This window comes from Prionailurus bengalensis, chromosome B2 (assembly GCF_016509475.1).
Source record: "Prionailurus bengalensis isolate Pbe53 chromosome B2, Fcat_Pben_1.1_paternal_pri, whole genome shotgun sequence".
NCBI classification, from domain to species: Eukaryota; Metazoa; Chordata; class Mammalia; order Carnivora; family Felidae; genus Prionailurus; species Prionailurus bengalensis.
In genome coordinates, this window is record NC_057349.1 from 137,258,581 (window position 1) to 137,281,489 (window position 22,909).

At 40.3% G+C, this 22,909-nt stretch overlaps 1 protein-coding gene across 1 annotated transcript in view; it reads right to left on the reverse strand.

Moving 5' to 3' along the window:
- Nucleotides 1-22,909, reverse strand: part of SYNE1 (spectrin repeat containing nuclear envelope protein 1) — a 472,071-nt gene that overhangs the window by 186,045 nt on the left and 263,117 nt on the right. Inside the window, 12 exon segments of the mRNA XM_043592628.1 lie at nucleotides 2,992-5,152; nucleotides 7,508-7,773; nucleotides 8,743-8,919; nucleotides 10,385-10,510; nucleotides 12,086-12,232; nucleotides 15,081-15,257; nucleotides 17,162-17,329; nucleotides 18,086-18,238; nucleotides 19,978-20,304; nucleotides 20,909-21,079; nucleotides 21,235-21,390; nucleotides 22,539-22,856. Of these exon segments, the coding sequence (XP_043448563.1) occupies nucleotides 2,992-5,152; nucleotides 7,508-7,773; nucleotides 8,743-8,919; nucleotides 10,385-10,510; nucleotides 12,086-12,232; nucleotides 15,081-15,257; nucleotides 17,162-17,329; nucleotides 18,086-18,238; nucleotides 19,978-20,304; nucleotides 20,909-21,079; nucleotides 21,235-21,390; nucleotides 22,539-22,856 (4,347 nt within the window).

Sequence of the window (22,909 nt, forward strand, 5' to 3'; positions counted from 1 at the left end):
ACTGGTGCAGCCACTGCGGAAAACAGTGTGGCAGTTCCTCAAGAAGTTAAAAATAGAAATGCCATACAATCCAGTAATTCCACTACTGAATATTAACCCAGAGAAAATGAAAACACTGACTCAAGAGATATATGCACTCCTACGTTTATAGCAGCAGTATTTACAGTAGCCAAGATATGGAAGCTACCCATAGATGATAAATTCATCTATCAGCAGATGAATGGATAAGGGAGCTGTGGTACATACACACAATGGAATACTACCCAGCCGTAAAAACAAAAGGAGATGTTGCCATTTGCGACCACATGGATGGAGCTAGGGGGTATTAGACTAAGTGAAATAAGTCAGACAAAGACAAATGCCATATGATTTCACTTATATGTAGAATCAAAAACCAAAACAAATGAAAAAGCAAACAAAAAGCAGAGACACACCCCTAAATACAGAGAATAAACTGATGGTTGCCAGAGAGGTGGGTAGGGGGGATGGGCAAAACGAGTGAAGGAGAGTGCAAGGTACAAGCTCTCAGTTATGGAATAAGTCATGGGGATGAAAGGTAAAAAGCTTAGGGAATATAGCCAGTGGTGTTGTAATAGTGTTGAATGCTGACAGAGGGTAACTACATTCATGGTGAGCATAGCATGATATATAGTCTTGTCAAATTACTATGTTGTATACCTGAAACTAATGTAATGTGTATCGACCATACTTCAACTACAAAAAAGAAAAGAAAACATGTATTATGAACATTATTTAAAAAAACAAGGAAATCCTGTCATTTGAGAAAACATGGATGAACCTGGGAGGTATAATGCTAAGCAAAATAAGCCAGACGGAAGAGAAACAAATACCACATGGTCTCACTGACATGTGGAATCTAAAGGAAAAAAAAAAAAGCTGAAATCATAGAAATTAAGCAGACAAGTAGTTGCTAGGGGTTTGGGGGATGGAAAAAAAAATAGGGGACGTTGGTAAGATGGTGCACATTTTTAGTTTTAAGTTGAATGAGGTCTGAGGATCTAATGTGTAACATGGTGACGACAGTGGACAACACTGGATTGTTCATTGAAATTTGCTAAGACATTAGGAATTAAATGTTCTCACCAAAACAAAAAGGTGAGGTGCGGGATATATTAAGTCACTCAATGGGGGAAATTTTTATACGATGTTTACATACCTCAAACCATTACATTATATACTTTAAATATCTTACAGTTTTATTTGTCAGTTAACCTTCAATAGAAATGGGGGTGGGGAGAAGGAAGTACAACACCACCAAATGTCCAAACTAGCATTCACCACACTAAATAGCAATTTCTGGAAGTGAAATAGTGGCCCATAAGTCTTGAATAGGGACGGAAACAGAAAAGTTTAAGAATGGAAAGCGGACCCCATAAAATGAAATCCATTCAAATCCAGAAGGAAAGGAAACATTGTAACCAGCCAGCTGTGACTGGACAAGACAAGCCATCATTGTACAAGCAGACACAGAAAGTACATACAAGATTGGCATTTAAGAAGGAAAGAATGTGTATGGACAAGCAAAGAATCAATGGTGGAGATTAGAAATGCCCCTGGAACCACAACCTTTAGTTAATGGGCCAAGAGAATCAATTAAGACTATCAATCACAAGATCACCTTAACAGATTCGAGATTTTGGTTCAAAAATCATCAGATCAACAGATGCAAGCTTATAGAACAGATGTTTCTCGAGAATGAAAACTCCAGGTAACTTCTGTCCTGATTCTTCACTCTAGGTTAAATGCTCTATAGCTATAGCTATAGGGAAATTAAAAAAAAAAAAAAAATTAACCATGACCTTGAATCAACATGAAAGGGAAAAAATACACTAAATAGACTATAGTTTGAGAAATCAGAACTTTAGCTGATGACGTTTAGTAAGATTTTACCCAAATGTTAAAATTAAAAAAAAAAAATCTATTTAGTGTTAACCTTAATGTATGTGGAAAATAAAGTTACGTGATAGCTAAGATTCACTGCGGGCTATTTCTGTCTACACCAGGCCCTACGCAGAGAATAGAAGTCCAAGAGGGAAATATTATTATCCCTCTTCCCCGGAGTGGAAACTGAGATTTAAGAGATGTAAGTAATTTGCCTAAGATCACGTAACTGAGATTAAAACTCAGGTGTGCTTTACCCTAAAATTTTAGCTATTATGTTATCCTAAAGAAAGTCATCTTTTACTTAAATGGCTGGCTGAAATCCCATAGAATCAGGGGCTGAGAACAGATGTGGGAGAGAAAAAAAAAAAAGGTCCAAAGGATAAGTCAGAACAGAATAGTCTGGGAGCTCTTAGATCTCTTATTTTTGAACACACAGAATTTGCAGGGCCCAGAACAAGGGGCAATTGGGAGGTCAAACTGAGAAGTTCTGTGCATACTCCCATTTCTTTGTTATCCCCAAATAAAGTCATGATGAACCTTCGAGGCTTGCTTTTGCTGTGCTGCAGGGAAGGAAGAGCAGAGGAGGAAAGGGTGAAGAGATGAGGCGATTGGTGAGAGACCCCACGAGAAACGTGGCTCGGCATGGGGTCAGGACTGCATGCTCTCTATAATGCCTCCAGCGCTAATCTTAGACATACCAGGCTTCAGATTGTTTAACAAAGGCATCTCTACTTATTCATTTCTAATTAATTAATTTTAGTATGAGTGTACTCATACGTGATTATATTATTATATTCATATGATTATATTAGTGCTATCTTGTATCGTCTCTTCTAAAGGTGAGAGACAACTGAGGTATGTGTTATAACTAAGGAGAAGTCAATGTGGAATCCCGTGAGATTAATACCAGGCACCTAAACAATCAGGACCTTTTTAAAAGTCAGGTTGAAGATGACTCACTATAGTATCAAAAAAGAACTCCGGAACGAAGCGATTTTAACCCAAAATAAAAACCAAGGAATTTCTCACAACTGTTTACAAATAAGCAGAGTGGAAAACAGGATGAGAAGGCCCTAGTAAACCAACCTGTCTGGTGCGTAAAGCTTCCTGAACGTCTCCGTCCAGCTCTGAGAGCTCAGCAAGAGTGTGCTGGAAATCTGCGGAAAGGAGCTCTTTGGCTTTCGTGAATTTCTCCTTCTCCTTGTTACTCAGGGCATTCATGATTCTCAGGCTGGACTGGACCTCTTCCTGATGAATCTGGGTCTTTCTGATCTCCTCCTGGATGTCCTGGAGGCTCAGGTCCAGGCACACCGGCCCACTTAGCTCTGCCTTCACGCTCCTCAGCCAGTCCAGGGAGCGGCTCAGCTCTGTCTGGAAGTCTATGCTCTGCACCATGCGGCTCTCACACTCGGTCACCGTTGCACCAATGGCAGAAGTCAAGACTTTTAACTCCTCTTGCCAGGACTGGATCTGCTGCTTGGCTTTCTCATAAGCCGAGGGGTCAAGGTGTGGAACCAGATCTTCAAGATGCACGGTCACTCGTTTTAGCACGATTCCTGCATCCTGAAGGCTTCCCGCCAGCGAGTGATAGATTTTGAGCTTCTCCTCTGCGGGAAGCGTCTCCTCATTCACTTTGGACTGCTCCGTTTTCACAGCCTGCAGTTGTTTTTCTAGCTGGTGGCACATCTTCTCATGCTCTTGATAGGCACTGGAGGTGTCTTCCAGTAAGCCAACCCTTTGTTCCGTTTGTCGCTTCAGCCTGTGGTACAAGGTGACGAGGTGCAGCATCTTGTCTGGCTGCCAAGGCTGTCCTGTACTTCTAAAACTTTCTTTCTTTTGGTTCAGCTCATCCACCGCTTCCCCGAGGCGGGCCACCTCTCCCAACAGGGCTCGGCAGCCTTCCTGAAGAGACACGGCCTCTTCAACTCTCAGGTCAGTGGGAACTTTGCTCATCTTTAAGAACTGGTCCTCAAGTTCACTCAGAGACTGGGTTGTCAACTCGATCAAGGAAGCGTACTCTTTCCGAGCAAGAATTGTTTCTTGGACTTTATAGAACTTGTCTTTAGCCAAGGCAACGATTACATTAAATTGCAGGGGAAGAGCATTTAGCTTTTCATTGAGGTAGGAATGATCGACTTCATTCAGTGATGGCAATATGGCCTGCCCAGTTCTCTGCAGCGTAAGTAGGAGATTTTCATATTCTGGAGATTGTTCAAGAATGTGTTGGTATTTGGCCAGTTGGGCGTGCAGCTCAGTGCTCTCATTCATTAGGTTGATTTCAGGAAATGTAATAATATCTGCTTGTTTTAGCCAGTGACAGGCTTTATCAAAATCTTCCTTAAAATGTTTCCTAGAAACCAAACTTTTCTCTAGTTCTTGGAGCCGATGGCTACACTTTTGTAAAACGGTGTCATAGACACTCTGTAATTCCTGAAGCTTACCCAGTACTTCACTCTTTTCCTGCTCTGTGGCTCCTTTCATTAATTCACGACCCTGAGCCCAAAGTCCAGTGACCTCGTTTTGGTACGTCTTGAGGCTGGCTTGCGCACTCTTGCATGTTTTGACTTGTTTGCTCACATCATCCGGTAACAGGCAGATGTGTTCACGGAACATTATCTTTCGCTCATGTTGTTGAATTTGGCTGGTTGCCTGGAACACCGCCATGAGGAACTGGGTTTTCTCGGACAAGGCCTTGTTTAAGTACTTTCGTCTCTGGCCCACTAAGTCGCTGAGGCAATTCACATGTCTCTGTGCATCAGAAAGGGCTTTCTGGATGATCTGCCGCTCATTTAGGCCAAGGTCAGCCATCACCCTGTCAGCGTCCTTTATGAGCGATTTCAGGAGCATCTGTTTGGTCTCCAGTTCACTGCAGATGGCGAGGTGGTCCATGAGGAGGTTCTGGGCCATATCGGGTGGGGGGCTCTGCTTAAGGGCCTCAGCGATGTTGGGCTGCTGTTCTTCTGCCCACTCCATTAGCTCCTGAAACCTGGACCGCACCACATTTAACTCCTCCAGGTTGGTGACTGACACTTGGAGTTTCCTTTTAACGAGGTCCTCAAGCTGAAACCAGCGTTGTTCGAGGTGACTGGTCTGTTCTTTGACTAATTCTTTGTCATCTAAATTCAGATGTTCTATCATTTTTTGCTTTTGATCTTTCAGATCCTCCACAGCCTGCTTTCTCTCCTGCAGTGCGAGCGCTAACTTTTTCAAAGCTTCTAGATGGACGGCTGTACTCTCTGCATCGGACCTGTCAGTACATTGAAAGATACAAAGACAAATTAGTTTCAGTGAATATCTATGGTCGTTCCTACCATGTTAAATTACACTTCAACATTTTCTTTAAGTGGGTGTTCTTAGCTTACAGCAGCTCAGTTCACGGTTTATTGAAGAGGTTCTGTGATTATTATGGAATATAAGGCCCATATATTTCTTCTCGGGACTGCCTTCACTGCATCCCAAAGCGTTTGGATTGTTGTATTTTCATTTTCATTTGTTTCCATATATTTTCTTAATTTCTTCTCTACTTGCCTGGTTGACCCATTCATTCTTTAGTAGGGTGTTCTTTAACCTCCATGCTTTTGGAGGTTTTCCAGACTTTTTCCTGTGGTTGATTTCAAGTTTCATAGCATTGTGGTCTGAAAGTGTGCATGGTATGATCTCAATACTTTTATACTTATGAAGGGCTGTTTCATGACCCAGTATGTGATCTACCTTGGAGAATGTTCCATGTGCACTGGAGAAGAAAGTATACTCTGTTGCTTTGGGATGCAGAGTTCTAAATATATCTGTCAAGTCCATCTGATCCAATGTCTCAAATATTTCTATATCAGAAGCTGCACCAAAACAAGTTGCCTAGATACTTCTCTGTGCTTCTTCTTCAGGCTAATGCTGCCCTCCCATCACATCTGACCTGAACTGTTAGCTTCTACCTCTGGCTCTCATCAGTTGAACATGATCTGCATATTAACAACATCCCCGGATGATTTGTGTAAACACTAAATATTGACTAGCACTGATCTGCATTTTTTTGAGAGAGAGAGAGAGAGAGAGAGAATGAACAGGGGAGAGGCAGAGAGAATGGGAGAGAGAGAATCCTAAGCAGGCTCCACGTTGAGCCCCAACACGGGGCTTAATCTCATGACCTGAGCCAAAATCAAGAGTCAGACACTTAACTGAGCCACCCAAGCACACCAATCTACTGCATTCTTAAAAGAAATGAATAAGTCATTCATGAATTATATGCTCTCCTATGAGAAGCTCCAACAATAAAGCACTAGATAGTTTAATCTGTAAGATATAACCAATAACTCTAATAGCTACTCATCTATGTACTTAGATATTGTTTGCTTGTCATCAGGAATCTTTAAAAGTAAGTGTGAAATGTAAAGAACTCTCAACCCTTTGACTACAAAACACATGTGATAAAAGAAATCTTATAAGTCTCTTTCAATTACAAAACAATGAGTTCTGAAGCATAAAGAACAGGGCTGGGACGTAGTATGATGAGTTCTGTTTGGGACTTTGGAAGTCTGAGGTACCTTTGTCAACCAGATGGAGGAGCCTATTATAAACCCAAAATAAGGGTTTTTACTGATACTGGCTGGATTTGTCTCAAAGACTTGTAGAATGCTGAGCATCAAGGAAAGGTAAACAAATCAGAAAATAGTGCACCTCCTTCCAGAAAAAGCACTATAATTTATATCTAGAATAATGTTTTTAGGGGCGCCTGGGTAGCTCAGTCGGTTAAGTGTCTGACTTTGGCTCAGGTCATGATCTCGCAGTTTGTGAGTTCGAGCCCTGTGTCAGGTTCTGTGCTGACAGCCCAGAGCCTAGAGCCTGCTTCGGATTCTGTGTCTCGCTCTCTCTTTGCCCCTCTCCCGCTTGTGCTCTGTTTCACTCTCTCTCAAAAATAAATAACGTTAAAAAAATTTTTAGAATAATGTTTTCAGTTTTAATTGCTACAAATTAATAAATCTAGGCAGAAGAAGTGTGGATTTTAACAATTACAGTGATCAGAAGTTTATATATGATGACCCAGTATATGTGGGGAAGAAGGAAATCCTTTTCAAACAAGGTAAGAGGGGTTCGATCGCTACAAAATCACAAAGGACACACATTGATTGAATTTGGATTGTTCACTAATTTCTAGAATTCCAAAAGTGCAAGGAAACTTGACTGAATTATATAGTATGTAACACTTTACGGAAATGATAAGAAACCTATGGAATACAGAGATTCAAGAAGGATTCATTTCATGAATTGATGATAGTCTCATAGCTGATAATTAAATAAAACTAGACATATTCTTGGGATATTCTTTGAAGTCACCGTGTAATAGTCTTTGGAATGTCTCTTCAGGTCATGGCAGAAAATGGTGCTTTTTTTCAAACATCTTCCTTTTACTCACTGGTTACGTTAACACCGAGTGAGGAAAACCATGACTCTGTATCCACAGGACAACATGAGGTTCTTAATAATGTTTCATCAGTATTTACAACAACAGACAATAGGATGTTTAAATTGTAAGACATTTTTGATTTTTATAAAAAGGAGGACATTTCTGGCTTAGCGTTTTGGTGAGCCGCTGGAGAAATGCTGTTACCTGGCTAAGTTATCCCATTCTGTAGTGAATTTTTCTAAGAACTCTTCAACAACATTCATACGGTCATGGTAATCTCTTGTTCTCTGAAGATCTTCTTCCCTTTGCAAGCACAGACTGTTAGCCTGAAGGCACAGATCTAACCACTGGTCATTTAAATGGCTTATTTCCTTGTGTTCAGGAGACTCCTGCTTCTTGGTTAACTTATTCACCCTTTCTGTAATCGCGGTCACTGATGCCTGCTTACACTGTAGCTTCTTAACAAAATCCTGAAGGATAACAACAACAAAATAGATTAGATGTAATAAGCCTCCCATGCCCCCAATAAACACAGAGTGAGACAGAGATATAATATTTGCACACACTTCAAGTAGCTGGAGAAGGTAGAATGAAGGGGTCATGAAGGACAAAAGGAAATCTAAAAATCTAAAAATCTAAAATATTATGAATATTTTCAAGTATGTAAGAATCAAAGGGTAACTGTGGTATTTTCCTTTGCTATGTTATTTTGAGAAGTATAAAGAGAAACTGATCAATACTGTAACAATGACTGAAACAATACTGCAGTCATTAAGGGAAAAAAGGCAGTATTTTATCTTTAAGTGCAGCCCTGGTTTTCTAAAAATTTTTTGAGAAAAAAATGTATCTCTATTCTTTTTTTTTCTGCATATGCAAACAATGTTCCAGTAGAAAATATAAATGGCTCACTATCACAGACAAAAATAAATCTTAAAGTTTGTCAAAAATCTGGTACAACTTCTAATCAAGTTAATATACTTTAAATAATTTTCTATTATATTTAAACTATAATATAAATCCTATTCATATATTTCACATTAATCATATATTAATACATATTTTATAGGTTAGATACATTTAATTAATTGATACATTTACAATCCTACAGCCTTAGCAATATCGTGGCGAAAGGCTAGTAAATAATAAGGCTTCACCTTTGTTTAGTGGCAGAGTCTTCTGGCTCTTTCGGCTAAACCGCAGCTGTTTTGTTCAGAAATGAACTACCTAGTGAACGTCCTTCAATCCAAGTAGCTAACTGTAGCCCTGAGAATATATTTAAATATTTACTTTCTCGTCTGTCCTTTCCTGGCTTCGAATCAAGGTTATTCTGATTCTATCTCCTTCCTTAAATAGCTATACTAATGTTGAAGGAGTGACTGACATAAGCCAGTCATAGGCCATAGTCGCCTTTATCTCCCCTGGACCCCATGAATTCCTACCTTCACTTGGGAAACCATGTTCTGTGCAATGTTTAACTCCAGTTCTGAGTGCCTCTTCTTCATGTTCTGTAGTTGCTGGTCAGCATCTTGGAGGTAAATCCAAAGTTCAGCCTTCATGTGCTTGATCTCTCCCCAGCCCTGAGTTAAGTTCTGGGCCTGGACAAGCCTTTGCTCAATCTTGAGAGAACACAGAGGCAAGAAAAGTAGGTTTTATATTAAGATTTTCTGAAGACTTTAAATGTCTAAGACTTATGCCATATGATTTCAATTAGTTGTAAAGCTCTGGAAGTTTTAACAATGTATTAGGTCAAAGCTGTTTTTTTACATTGGGCATTTCAGTAGACATATCTGCTTGACTGACTCATGAATTCAGTCTTGGGGTTAACTAGAAAAGACTTATATTGCTCTTGATTGTGCATTTCTTGATACTTACAAGACACCAAGTAAGTGTTGGATGTATTTTTAGATTGCCTTCACTGACTTTTGAAACTGTATAATTTATTTCAGTAAATAATTTTTTTAAATTTTTTCAACATTTATTTATCTTTGAGAGAGAGAGAGAGAGAGAGAGAGAGAGAGAGAGAGAGAGAACATGAGTGGGGGAAGGGCAGAGAGAGAGGGAGACACAGAATCTGAAGCTGGCTCCAGGCTTTGAGCTGTCAGCACAGAGCCTGATGCGGGGCTCGAACCCACGAACTGTGAGATCAGGACCTGAGCCAAAGTCGGACGCTTAACCGACTGAGCCACCCAGGCGCTCCTCAGTAAATAATGTCTTTAGGAAGATATGTGAATTTTATCATCTTTCATAGGGATTTAAGGAGAGATTTGTTTTGACAATATAAAAGTTAAAAAAAAACACACATGATTCTAATGATTTTAATATCTACATTATTAATTATTTAATTTCTCCCATACTTTTTTCCTTTATATCCTTTTTCTATTCTGCGAATATTTAGTCAATTAAATATCAAACCTGACTCTTTTTTAAGTTTTTTTGTTTTAAACCCAAGCGTGTGGCCTTAACACATTTAAGGCAGCATTGGCGAACACACAGCTTCCGTGCTGGCACCTGCTGCGGACAAGTACAGCTGACTTCTCACAACATGTTTCTGTGCTGGCACCTGCTGCGGACAAGTACTGCTGACTTCTCACAACGTGTTGTTCTCACAACATGAGCCCAGACACAGCTTCAGAATCCTTCTCAACACCACCCTCAGTCACCGTGGATGGATTAGAAGGGCCTGGACAGATGGCATGCTCTTTCCTATCCGTAATATAAAGCAAGGATCAGGGATCCTTTTCATATTTAGTATTATCTAAAGAAAAAGTTGGAAAAAAAGAAAAGAAAAACAAAAAAGAGTGGAAAAATCAGAAAAGAAGAGAGAATGGTAATTGAGAAAAGAGGAGCGGAAAGAGGTACTAATGATGAGTGGTTCAATGCAACTAAATGTTCCAATTCAGTGGCATCGGTATCCTTGTGCTTACTTTCTATGACTTAGTTGAAATTCAAATATCTACTTGTTATAATGGCTGTAGAATCCAATAGAAAGAATAACCCAAGGAAATATTTTCTTTGACTTCTAACATTGAAGCAAGAGAATATAATAAAACAGACCAATACAATGATTTTTAAACATTTTACCATTTGCTCTGTTTCTTGGATGTCTTTTGCTGTGGTTTTCACTGAAGAGCTTGACAAGTCACATGTGGAGCAGAGGAGATCTAAGTAAGTCCTTGCCTGTTCCTGCAAAGCTCTGTAGTGTTTGACCTGGAAACAACCCCAAACTTGTCAGAGTGAAAGAGAAACATGCCATGTTTACAGAGCAAATATTTGTACCATTTGTAGTATCTTGTTGACATTCCAAAAATAACCTTGCTATGCTCAATATTTTCATCCTTGTTATAAATGATGCATATTAGTGATTCCAGGAAGGAATTCAAAACACACTGGCAGGGATCCATCTGCCCAGCGGCTGCTTCTCAACGTAATTATGGTCTGGGAAAGAGAACACACAAGAAACTTCTACCATCTTTCCAGATTCTCTGCTCACATTCTAGCTTGTTTTCCATTTCAGAGGAAGAATCAGTAGCCTACTCTAGCCTGCTTCTTCACATTCTAGAGACAGAAAGAAAAGGTCATCGTGCATTTGTAAGCTTCATTCCAGTTTAGTAAAAGTGAAGATGGCTGGGCTTTTTTCCTCTGCATAAACTTCCTGCAGTGGTCTTCCCTTTCCATAGCCCTAAGGAAGGCCTCTCCGGGTGGATCTTTAATCTATACACAGAAACACAGAGACATGTGTTTCTGTGAAGAGACTCAGAGTCTCTGCAAGCTCTGTGTTAGACACTGTGTTTGCAGTACCCAAAACAAAACCCTTGTTTCCATGGAGCTTATGTTCTTATGAGAGAGACAGATAATACGTAAACAAATGAACATGCAATGCGATGTTTGGTAGTGATAAACACATGTAGCAGAGTAAAGGTAGGGAAGTAGGATGAAGAGGTGCTGCTCCTTTGGGGAGTGTACCTCCAAGAGCTCTCTGAGGAATGGAATTGGTTCAGGGAGGGAGCCAGTAATGCCCTGGGGAAAGAACATTGCAGGTGATGAATCCACAGCAAATTCAAAGCCCTGAGACTGGCGTGGAGTGACCCAGTAGGAGCAAAGGTCAAAGAGGTGGGGGTGGGGGGTCGCGGGGGAGACCACGGAAGACCTCACAGGGGAGTGGACCCTACATCCTAATTTGTTGGATTTATGTCTCTATGCCTTTTCAACCTCAGAACTATTGACATTTGAAGCCAAGTGCATCTCTGCTGTGGGGCTGCCCTGTTCAGCACAGGGCTCAGCAGTCTCCCTGGCGGGTCCCAACAGCAACCCCAACACTCCCCGTGGTGACAACCAAAACTGTCTCCAGACATGGCCAAATATCCCGTGGGGGGAAAAAAAAAATCACCCCTCCATTCTGTTTACAAATCACGTACATTGCAGTATGACACGTGAATTTCTTCAAAACCTTCAGAAGTAAATATACTTACAATCATCACTACATACGAGGACCCTGGGGCTCAGAAAAATTAAGTGACTTACCCATGGTTACCCTGCTGAGTAGTTATTAAAGTTGATGCCTCAGTTACACTGCCTGTGCTCTTTCTGTTCTACCAGGCTGACCGTCAGTATTGTGTGCATCTTCCTAGCTTAGAACGTGAACTCGACGACAGTGAAGCTCAGATTTTATTTATACTTTTATGCCCTCAGGAGTCAGCACAACTCGGTACATAGTAAATACTTAACACAATTTCACTGAACGAGTGAATCACAGTATGACATAAACTTTCAGGACTCTACTACCTGCTTCACGGCTTCTGCTCTGCTCAGAGGTGGGTGCTGGGTTGGCTTTAAATCTGGTTGGACTGCAGAGAGCCAGGCCTGGCATTGCTGTAGAGTGTCTTGTCGGCTAACATGCTTCTGAAGTTCATGTTCCAAACTCTGGTACACCTGAGACGAAACAATCATGGGACGGTTATTAGGATGTTCAGGAAATCTCTGTTGATCTCTATAAAGATCACCGGACTCAAATGAAAGACACTGACCGGGCCATTTACATGGATTTTATCCACAGGACTCCCCAGTACCATATACACATCTAAGGAGTCTGCTTATGCTCCAAAATATGGCAAAGCTCAATGGCCATCTTTAATTTATCACTTCTCAACCTGCGTGTTATAATATCTTGAATAGAGGAAGAGAATCTGGGCAGGGCTAATGTAACAGTAGAAATGGGTAGAATACGTGAAACCTTTGAAGTCAACTGTCAAACATAAATCAGAGCTTTTGCAGTCCCTCCCACCACCGCCATCGAATAAATATTGTACGTTTTGTTTAAGCTAGAAACTAAACATAAAAATAAAACACCGCATCATGAAAAGGCAACCAGTATTTCTCTAACTCAAATACTTCTGCTTTAAGAATATGGTCAAATTGGAACTAAACTGTAACATAGGGAATGGGAAAGTTGGATGCCGTCATTTCATTTTAGAAGTTGTATTCCAGGACAACAATAATCCATAGTAATCCAAACATCTTCTAGTATGTCTACTCAATTCATTAATCCTCAACCAGCCAACCAATTTCCATTTTATCCATAATGACATACTAAGAAACTATTACGTGTCTCCTTGGAATCAAGGTGAAATATGCCTATAATGTTTTTCTGAACAAACTATTCTATTAAAAACAAAGAAGAAAGAAAAGAAAAAAGAAGGAAATGAAGTTAGCATGGCTTTTCTTCTTTTAACACAAAAGAAACAATGAATTCTGCTTTTCTCTGTCATCTGTTAAATTCACCATTTTCATCTGACGTTGGAACTGTCTCTTATTTATTCTTATTCTAGCAGAACTAAAAAGAGATAAGGTGTTTAGTTTTCTTTATCATTTTACACACATTAATTACAAGGTTCTGATTATGTTCTTAGAATTTCATCAGTTTTTAAAAATTTATTTTAAAATTATGTGTTTGTCTTTGAAAATCTACCAGTTTTTTTTCAGTTAAACAATATCCTTAATGTGTAGAAAATGCGTGCTACAAAATCAGTGTTCAAAAAAAATCTCTATTGAAGGATTAAGTAAATCTAACAAATAATTGCAGATGATGACATAGAGGGAAAAAGGGAGTGAAATGAAATAAAACAGCATGGAACTTTCTAGTGTGCAGGGGAGAGGGCCAGAGGGAGAGAGAGACAGAGAGAGACAGAGAAAGAGAGGGAGAGAATTCTAAGCAGACTCCTGAGGCTCAGCACAGAGCCTGACGCGGGCTTAATCTCATGACCCTGAGGTCATGACCTGAGTCAAAATCAAGAGTTGGATGCTTAACCAACTGAGTCCTAGCCACTCCTTTCTTAATTTTTTGAATGTGAGTTTTTCAAGTCCAGTGAGTCAATTAATGTCACCTAGCATCTTTTTTTAATCATGATGAAGACAGAGCATTTTTCCCATGTCATGTGTATACCTCCAGTTTTTACTGGCTAGCCCACTAACAAAAATAATAGATGTTTTGCCATGCCACTTAAAAATTCTGAAATGATAAAACACAATTCATTGATTTTAACTAATTTTTGTTAGAAGAGTGATTCTTATCCATCTTAGACTATTTCTATAACATTAGGAATTCCATTAAGAACACCCATTAAGGGGCGCCTGGGTGGCTCAGTCGGTTAAGCGTCCGACTTTGGCTCATGTCATGATCTCACGGTCCGTGGGTTCGAGCCCCACGTCAAGCTCTGTGCTGACCACTCAGAGCCTGGAGCCTGTTTTGAATTCTGTGTCTCCCTCTCTCTCTCACCCTCCCCCGTTCATGCTCTGTCTCTCTCTGTCTCAAAAATAAATAAACGTTAAAAAAAAATTAAAAAAAGAACACCCATTAAGTTATGTCTCAAATTTGATACTAACTCCTTTATCCAATTTCTTTTTTTTAAGTTTATTTATTTATTTTTGTGAGAGAGAGAGCAGGGAAGAGACAGAGACAGAGGGAGAGAGACAGAATGAGTGGGGGAGGGGCAGAGAGAGAGGGAGAAAGAGAATCCCAAGCAGGCTCCATGCTCAGTGAGGATCCCAAGGTGGGCTTGATCCCACAACCATGAGACCATGACCTGAGCCAATGTCAAGAGTCAAATGCTTAACCAACTTAGCCACACAGGCACCCCTATCCAATTTCTTTTTTTTAATGTTTATTTTTGAGAGACAGTGTGAGCCAGGGAGGGGTAGAGAGAGAGAGGGGGAGACACAGAATCCAAAACAGGCTCCAGGCTCTCAGCTGTCAGCACAGAGCCCGACGCGGGGCTTGAACTCACGAACTGTGAGATCATAACCTGAGCCGAAGTTGGACGCTTAACCAACTGAGCCACCCAGGCCCCCCTCCCCTATCCAAGTTCTAGATGATTTCATAAAAATGTTGAATTGGAGTAGAACCTAGGTGGCATAGAGTTAAACGGAAAACAATTATTGTGAAAAGTACAGAATAAACTTACCTTGGTGTTAGAGAATAAATGGCAAATTATAAGTATTGATAGTGTGCAAATCAAAAGGAAACAAAATTTTTAAAAATTTTCACAATCAATCTATGAAATAAAGGGATTGGGAAAACTGAATATCTTCACATCGATCAAATGTGTGATATGTGATTGTGTGTCCACACAGAGGCTATGAAACCTATCATCTTATTTCCTATCTGGAAATGCAACAAAGTTATCCTGAAGACTGAAGATCAACGTTATTTTTGAAAAGCTCTAGATTATACAGACTTCCTCTTTAGTTCATTGTCATTCTAGAATATTCGAGGGGTACTCACCCTCTGGGCTGTACTGCAGACAGCTGAGTAACTGTCCTTAGTGCCCTGCAGGTGAGCGTACACATTTTGTTTTAGTTTTGCTTGAAGGTGGTCTGCACACTGGCTGATCAAATTGTCGCCTTTACTTTTAAGGTTGTTCAAACGGTCTTCAAAACCTGCAATTTCTTCCATCATTGCCTGCAAAAATGGAAAAAAATACAGAGTTCTCATAATTTCACCTTCAGTTTTTAAATAACCAATTTATCAAAAAAGTTTAAAATCAATCATTTCACTGTTTAACGATGTTTTTGAAAGACTTTTGCATTTTGCCTTGGTGACCAGATTCACAAACAAACAAACAGAAAATCTGTTTTTAACGATACTCTCATGGGGAGAGGTAATGAGTTTAATAGATTAAGTTATATAGGGATGATGCAGTAACCGTTAAGACGAGAGTGAATTCATGGATGACCTCAGTTATACAGTTACAGAGATATCTGTTCTATGGTATTATTATCAGCAAAATGGGTGTCCATACATTTTGCAGCTCTATAAATTATAACTCTGGTATAATTTACATCTAAAATAACCCAATTACTACTTAATCTAATTTACTAATATCTAATTAATAATATAATATCTACGATATAATAATTGACTACCTTATTAGTAATTTATAGTTATATAATACCTAACTTACATAGTATTTATACTAATAAAAATAATATTTACCATGCACCATTTATTAAGTACCTGGTATAGTCTAGGAACTATATATATCCCTAATAAGTGTATATTATCATCATCATTTTACAGCTAAGGAGATTGAAGCACAGAGAGGTTATATAACATGCTCCAAGTCAAATCATCAGTAAATGGCAGGGCCCCAGGCTCTGGACCCCACTCTGCCTGACTCCAGCTTGTACACACCCCCATCCCCATACGTGGTCTCCAGTGAGCATTTTCACAGATCCCTTACAGAGGGGGAACCAACTTTTTCAAATCAGGTTTTAATTTCCTTACAGCGATACAATACTAGCGACAAGTGGCACATTCCAACACCAGGTTTCCTGGGTTGACACGTCGATATACTTAAGAGAAACTCTAATGGGATCTCAGCAGCCCACAGTCCACCATGTTCTGAACTGGTGCTGGGTTAATGGTTATCGCATACACACCATATCGAAAAGAACCATTTGTCTTTGAGTTGTTATAGAACCACTGCACCATGAGGTTATTGAGGGCATTTCCTCGGTGCCTAGTAGAATATATTGTGTACTTGTTTCTCTATTCTTATTTGCTACATAAAATTTCCTCCTCAATATAAGGCATCCTGCAGCCTGAAGAGGTTAACTGGCTTTCTTAAGACACACTAGATATTGAGCACATCATGACTAAAATTCAGTTTCCCATTAAGGTCACCAAAGTTGCTCCATAAAATTGTGACTGCATGACATCTGTCATCTGGCACATATAATTACTACCAATACATAATAATAAAGATCAGAACAGTGCATATCAGTAACCGTGCTTCGTGGTTTACAAAATGCTTTCATGTACATCATCGCCTGTAACGACCATGACACTACAACAGCTCCGTGACGGGGCTGGTATCTTTATTGGCCTTCAGAGAACAGCAAAAGGAGGAGGCTCAGAGAGGTTAAGTTCCCCCGGCTAGGAAGAACAGAGTCTGGCCAGGATCCAGACACCTTATGATTACTATTCCTTTACCCTATCTCTGGCCACACTTTTCTAAAATAAAGCTAATATCTTCCTGTGATAAATTACTTTAGAAAGATTAAATTCTTCGGGGGGCTGGGGGGAAACTATTAGCTGGGAAAAACACCACGATGTGTCTAGAAGTTGAAAGCCAGGATTGAACTGTTGTCGCTTCACTTAAATACTGAATTCCACTGTTCTCAGTTATCAGATGTTCTTGAAACTCAGACCTGATTCTTTAAGTACAGTTGTTATGATCCAGAGATGTGTGCTCACGCTCTCTCTCTCTCTCTCTCTCTCTCACACACACACACACACACACACACAAAAGCACAGCTGTTAAAGCCACCCTTCATTCTTCAGCACTTTAGAGACAGGCGTACCTTGTGGTGAGCCAGTTGCTGGGTAATTGTCTCTAGACTGCTTGTCTCCATGAGGTCAGGTGCCACCAGTCTGCCTGACATCTGCAGCAGCCACTTTTCTACTTCTTGGAGCTCACTGTTATAATCTTCATGGTCTTTGACTTTCGTCTCAAGACTGCAGACATGCTCCTGTAAAGCCAGGCACACATTGGAGATAAACTTCAAGGCAAAAATCTACTCATGACTGCCTTATATTTTTTAAAACCCAGTGCAACTCATACGGTAAGTACAGTTACATATTTCAAAAAATTACTAGGAGCAGAAAAAACACAAAAAATCATCATAAACTTAAAATCCCCATCTGAGGGGCACCTGAGTGTCTGAGTCAGTTGAGTGTCTGATTCTTGATTTCGGCTCAGGTCATGATCTACGGTTTCTGGAATCAAGCCCTGAGTCGGGCTCTGAGCTGACAGGGCGGAGCCTGCTTGGGATTCTCTCTTTCTCTCTCTTTCTGCCCCTACTCACCCCCAAAATAAATAAATGAACTTTAAAAATAAATAAAATAAATCCCTATCTGGATAAAAGGAAAAAGCCTGACTCATACGAGCCCTTAATATTCTGAGAAATAAAGTCAAAACTCCTTTTTGGCAAATAAGCACATTTTTACTTATTTTAAAAAAGTTTTTTAAATGTTTATTTATTTTTGAGAGACAGAGAGAGAGAGAGAGAGAGAGAGAGAGAGAACGAGCAGGGGAGGGGCAGAGAGAGAGGGAGACACAGAATCCGAAGCAGGCTCCAGGTTCCCAGCTGTCAGCACAGAGCCTGACGTGGGGCTCAAACTCACGAACCGCGAAATCATGACCTGAGCTGAAGTTGGACGCTTAACCGACTGAGCCACCCAGGTGCCCCAGTCACATTTTCATTGAATTTCTGGTTTCACCTTACCTTTCCCGCACCACAGAGGTCCTGGTAATCACTTTGAAGTTTATCCATTTTGTCCTTTAAAGTGACATCCTGCACCAACTCCAAGAGAGCTTCACCTTTCTCTCTCACTGATTTTATTGATGGTTCATGGGACAGCACCATTTGTTGAAGTGACTTGAATGACAAAGAAAAAAAAAAAAGCCAGCTCATCTATGTGATCAAAGTAAATATATACATATGTCTGTGCCGTGTGTGAGACTATCTACCTCAAATAAAGATCTCATAGATATTTTTATAAATCAATAAGTGTGAAACATTAGAGAATAATCTTTATGATTAATAAAGTTTCAAAATACAGAATAAAAGTAACACATCACATAGCCATTCACACGTGGATAGGGATGTATGGAAAAGACGTACCCTTGGCTAAATTTAACATCATTCATATTTCTGTTTTCCACCTCATTTCTTCCACTGGAGGAAAAAAAAAAACTCAATACAAAAGGCAGCGAGGTGTTATCATTTGACTTTGAATTCATGTAATTAATTGCAGCTTGAGCTAGATGTGAAGTTAGAGGGACAGATTCCAGCAACTACATTGCTCTAACAGGCTAAACGTGCTATTTAAATATATCAAGAACTTGGGGCGCCTGGGTGGCGCAGTCGGTTAAGCGTCCGACTTCAGCCAAGTCACGATCTCGCGGTCCGTGAGTTCGAGCCCCGCGTCAGACTCTGGGCTGATGGCTCAGAGACTGGAGCCTGTTTCCGATTCTGTGTCTCCCGCTCTCTCTGCCCCTCCCCCATTCATGCTCTCTCTCTCTCTCTCTGTCCCAAAAATAAATAAACGTTGAAAAAAAAATTAAAAAAAAAAAAAAAGAAAAAAAATAAATATATCAAGGACTCAGTGAGGGGGAGGGAGGAAAACCGGCTGTGATGCTTAGGTGGCGTTTTCAAAGGCACACTGTTACCCTTGGCAGAAAAACCCAGGACGGGAATGGACATATGGCTGGAGGATGAAATGCTTCGGAAAGGAAAAGCTGTGAGGCAAGCCACCACACTGTAACTCTTAAAACCTGTTGCCAAATAATTTGGGTCAAATGTATTCCACACATATTATTCTACATATAAGCCTCAATGAACTGTTTCAACATTCGAGCAGGTGAAATACCTATATCTATCTACATGTCATGTATAGCTGTATCCATATCACCACTTATTCTTTCAAAAATTAAGTTCTAGGGGCGCCTGGGTGGCGCAGTCGGTTGAGCGTCCGACTTCAGCCAGGTCACAATCTCGCGGTCCGGGAGTTCGAGCCCCGCGTCGGGCTCTGGGCTGATGGCTCAGAGCCTGGAGCCTGTTTCCGATTCTGTGTTTCCCTCTCTCTCTGCCCCTCCCCCGTTCATGCTCTGTCTCTCTCTGTCCCAAAAATAAATAAACATTGAAAAAAAAAATTAAGTTCTAAAATGTGAAGCTACCGGTGGTTAATTAGAATTTATTTTCTTACAAATGTGGTATCTCATTCTCAATTTACCACGGATCAGCTTATAGGCATTGGGTACCACAACATGAAGGAAAGACTCCATACAAAAGAGATAAAATTCATACGTATGAGGTCCTGATGCTAGGAAGATTTATCTCGGGTACCCATATACCTGAATCAGACTATCAGAAAAGATCGCCATTTACTGATACAATCTGAGTATCAAGCAGGTATGATTCCTGAATGGAGGACTAAGCCTGATGTAGCACATCTAGCCAAATAAATCTACATCACTCACGGCCAGTAGAACAGACATGTTAAGGACATTTTCCAGCACCCACGAAGGGTGACACACACCAGGAATCATGTTCCTCCACCCAGTCCTACAGGCGTGACCTCCCCGAGCATTTGTCAATGAGGAACGACATCCTACCTTATATTTAGATAACTGAGCTTTTTTCTCATATAATTCCATTTTGGGTTCTTCAGGAGTGTGTAGAATTTCTTGGTATTCTGATATCCACTGAGTTAGTGCTTTGTATTTATCCGAGAACTCCTTTGCTAACAGAAGGCCTTTTTCCAGAGTCATGTGCTCTTTCCGGACGGTGCTGGTCAGTTCCTTCAACTGCTCCACATGCTCATGGATGTCTTTCCTTAACATCTCTGCCTCGCCATCCTCCAAGTATTTAAGAGCCCTCTCTCCTTTCTCTCGGGCTGATTTCAGCAAACTGTGGCCTTTGTCCATGTCTTTTAGCAAACCCTGAGGAAGAGAGGGAGCAGGAAGCAAATAGAGAATTAGTATTATTTCTTTCCTTTTAAAGAAAAGGCTTTCAAGTTCCATTCCCGAGTTTCCCCTTAAAATACACTGCTGAAGTTTTGTAACCTGATGTGACCTGCCACGAATCAGAGTCCTCTTTTCCTTACTTCAATATAGGTTTTAACAAGTCTTGAACAATATATTATTTCCAAATCAGAGACTTAAAGCAACAACAACAAAAACAAAAACCTGATCTTCTTCTCATCCTCAGTAGTATTCTTAAAGATCTGAGTAAAAACTCTTTTGTTAATACGTGGTGCCATGAATTTGAGATAATTTTTTTTTTAATTAAGCTTCAAACTGGAATTCAGACGTGAGCAACAAAGTCTGAGTCATTCAGGTGAAATCACATCACAAATCAACGAAAGCCAACTTTTGGCCTTACAGAGATTACAACATAATATTTGGAGGAAAGCGTGAGCCACAGACCATCATTCCTCCTGGGGAACAGGATGAGCACACATGCTCCCAATACCTGTGCGGGGGAAAGGGCCAACAGGGTGCAAGAACAGAGGTTGGGAGACAAGTCCAACGTATGCCCGCCTACCTCCAATGTCTTCATTTTTTTCCCCATCGTCGCTTTATCTACTCTGTCAATTTTGGTGGCCACGTTCTTGAAGTTTTTATGAGTAGAGCTGTACCAATCAGAATAGGAACTTAAGGATAATTCTGATTCCTCCAAACTCTGGATCTCTTCCTCCAGGAATTGTATCTGTTCCTTTAAAAGGAAAAACAGAATTGGACAGGAAATTAGAGACCTGTACCAGGGCCTTTCTTGATAAATGTGTGTCTTCACCAGAAGTTGAAGGAAGGGAGAACATTTCTGCTTGTGAAATGTGCTGGCCGGTCGTGAGCAGCTGGTGGTGCACTCACCAGCACTTGGAGAAGAAGGGCCTGGTATCTGGAAGTGAGCTGGGTAGCCTGACAGCCCATGCTGCTGCTCACATGGTTCTCGTCCAGCATCTCCTGAGCTCTGGCGCCCACATCCTCAACTTCATCTTTGTACGCGATGACTTCCTCGTGCCACTTCTGAAACGATGTAAATGTTGCAGGAACCGGGTCAGTCTTAGGCATTAGGGTGTAAGACAAATGTATGTATCTTCATAATAGGAAATGATGTCAGTGTATGTTCAGAATATATTTATTCTGCGCCACAACTTTGAAAATATACTATATGTCCCTTATGAAAAATAATATAAAAACTATACCCTTCTTATTCGGGCACTTTTCTGTATATATTACACTTCAGTATAAGAAAAAAATATATATAAAATCATCACTAATGTATAAAATGATTCTAGTGTATGTTTAGAATATATTTATTCTGAGATATAATTTTGAAAATGTGTCATATATAACCTTCATGAAAAATTGTATTATAATAGCACGATAAAAACCATACTCTTTATGAGTTTGAATACTTTATGTATTAGACTGGCTCAAAACTTTTTTTTTTTTAACGTTTATTTATTTTTGATACAGAGAGAGACAGAGCATGAACAGGGGAGAGTCAGAGAGAGAGGGAGACACAGAATCGGAAGCAGGCTCCAGGCTCTGAGCCATCAGCCCAGAGCCCAACGCGGGGCTCGAACTCACGGACCGCGAGATCGTGACCTGAGCTGAAGTCGGACGCTTAACTGACTGAGCCACCCAGGCGCCCCAAAACTTTTTTTTTTAAAAGACAGAGTCACATATATTTTTATGTCTTCTGTTGTCTGTTCTGTTGTAGATAAATTTTAAACTGGATGAATAACGATAAGAAATTCCAAAGGCCTAAGTATTATTTTGATCATGCCTACTGAATTTGCATAAAAGTTAGAATAAAACTAATTATCAAGTATTGTTTCAATGCACTACATGAGAGCAATTTCAAATCATAGCCATAAACTTAAATGATTTCAATACTATCATTCATATATCTTGACAAAGCAAGGTAATAGGGTATGGGAAGAAAATACAAACTATTTCATTAAATTATATTTTATTAAAGACTAATTTAGGATTCTATTGAGCATTTGCTGTTAGAAAAATGTTCCATAAAGTAATCCATTTTTGTAAGCAGAAAGAGATTTTGCAAAATTTAAACCTTGGACAAAAGTTACTGAATATTTTAAAGAAACACACTATGCAAGGTCATTGCTACTTTGACAAAGACCAAGAACTGATAGACTTTGTACCTTCATCTGATGTAACTGTATCTCCTTGGCTGCCCGGTTAGACTGACGTCCAGTCCTGAGACTCACTTTGTCCTCCAGTGTTTTGAGCCACTCGTCTACTTGCTGATACTTTTGTTCCATCAGCCTCAGTTTGTTGACCACGTTGTTGAACTGAGTCCGGGTCTCAGACAGTCTCTGCTGGTAAGCCTGCCAGTCTTGCCGGAGGGATTCTAAAGCCCGGTCTTCTGTCTGAGGGATGCCGGATGGGATCACTTCCTCCCTGGTGTGTAGCACCGAATTCAACAGCACCTGTCCTTCGGCGCAGTGCACCTGTAGCTCCTGTGGGGGAAACGTGTGGCTGTCACACCTCATTCATACTTTACACCTGCACA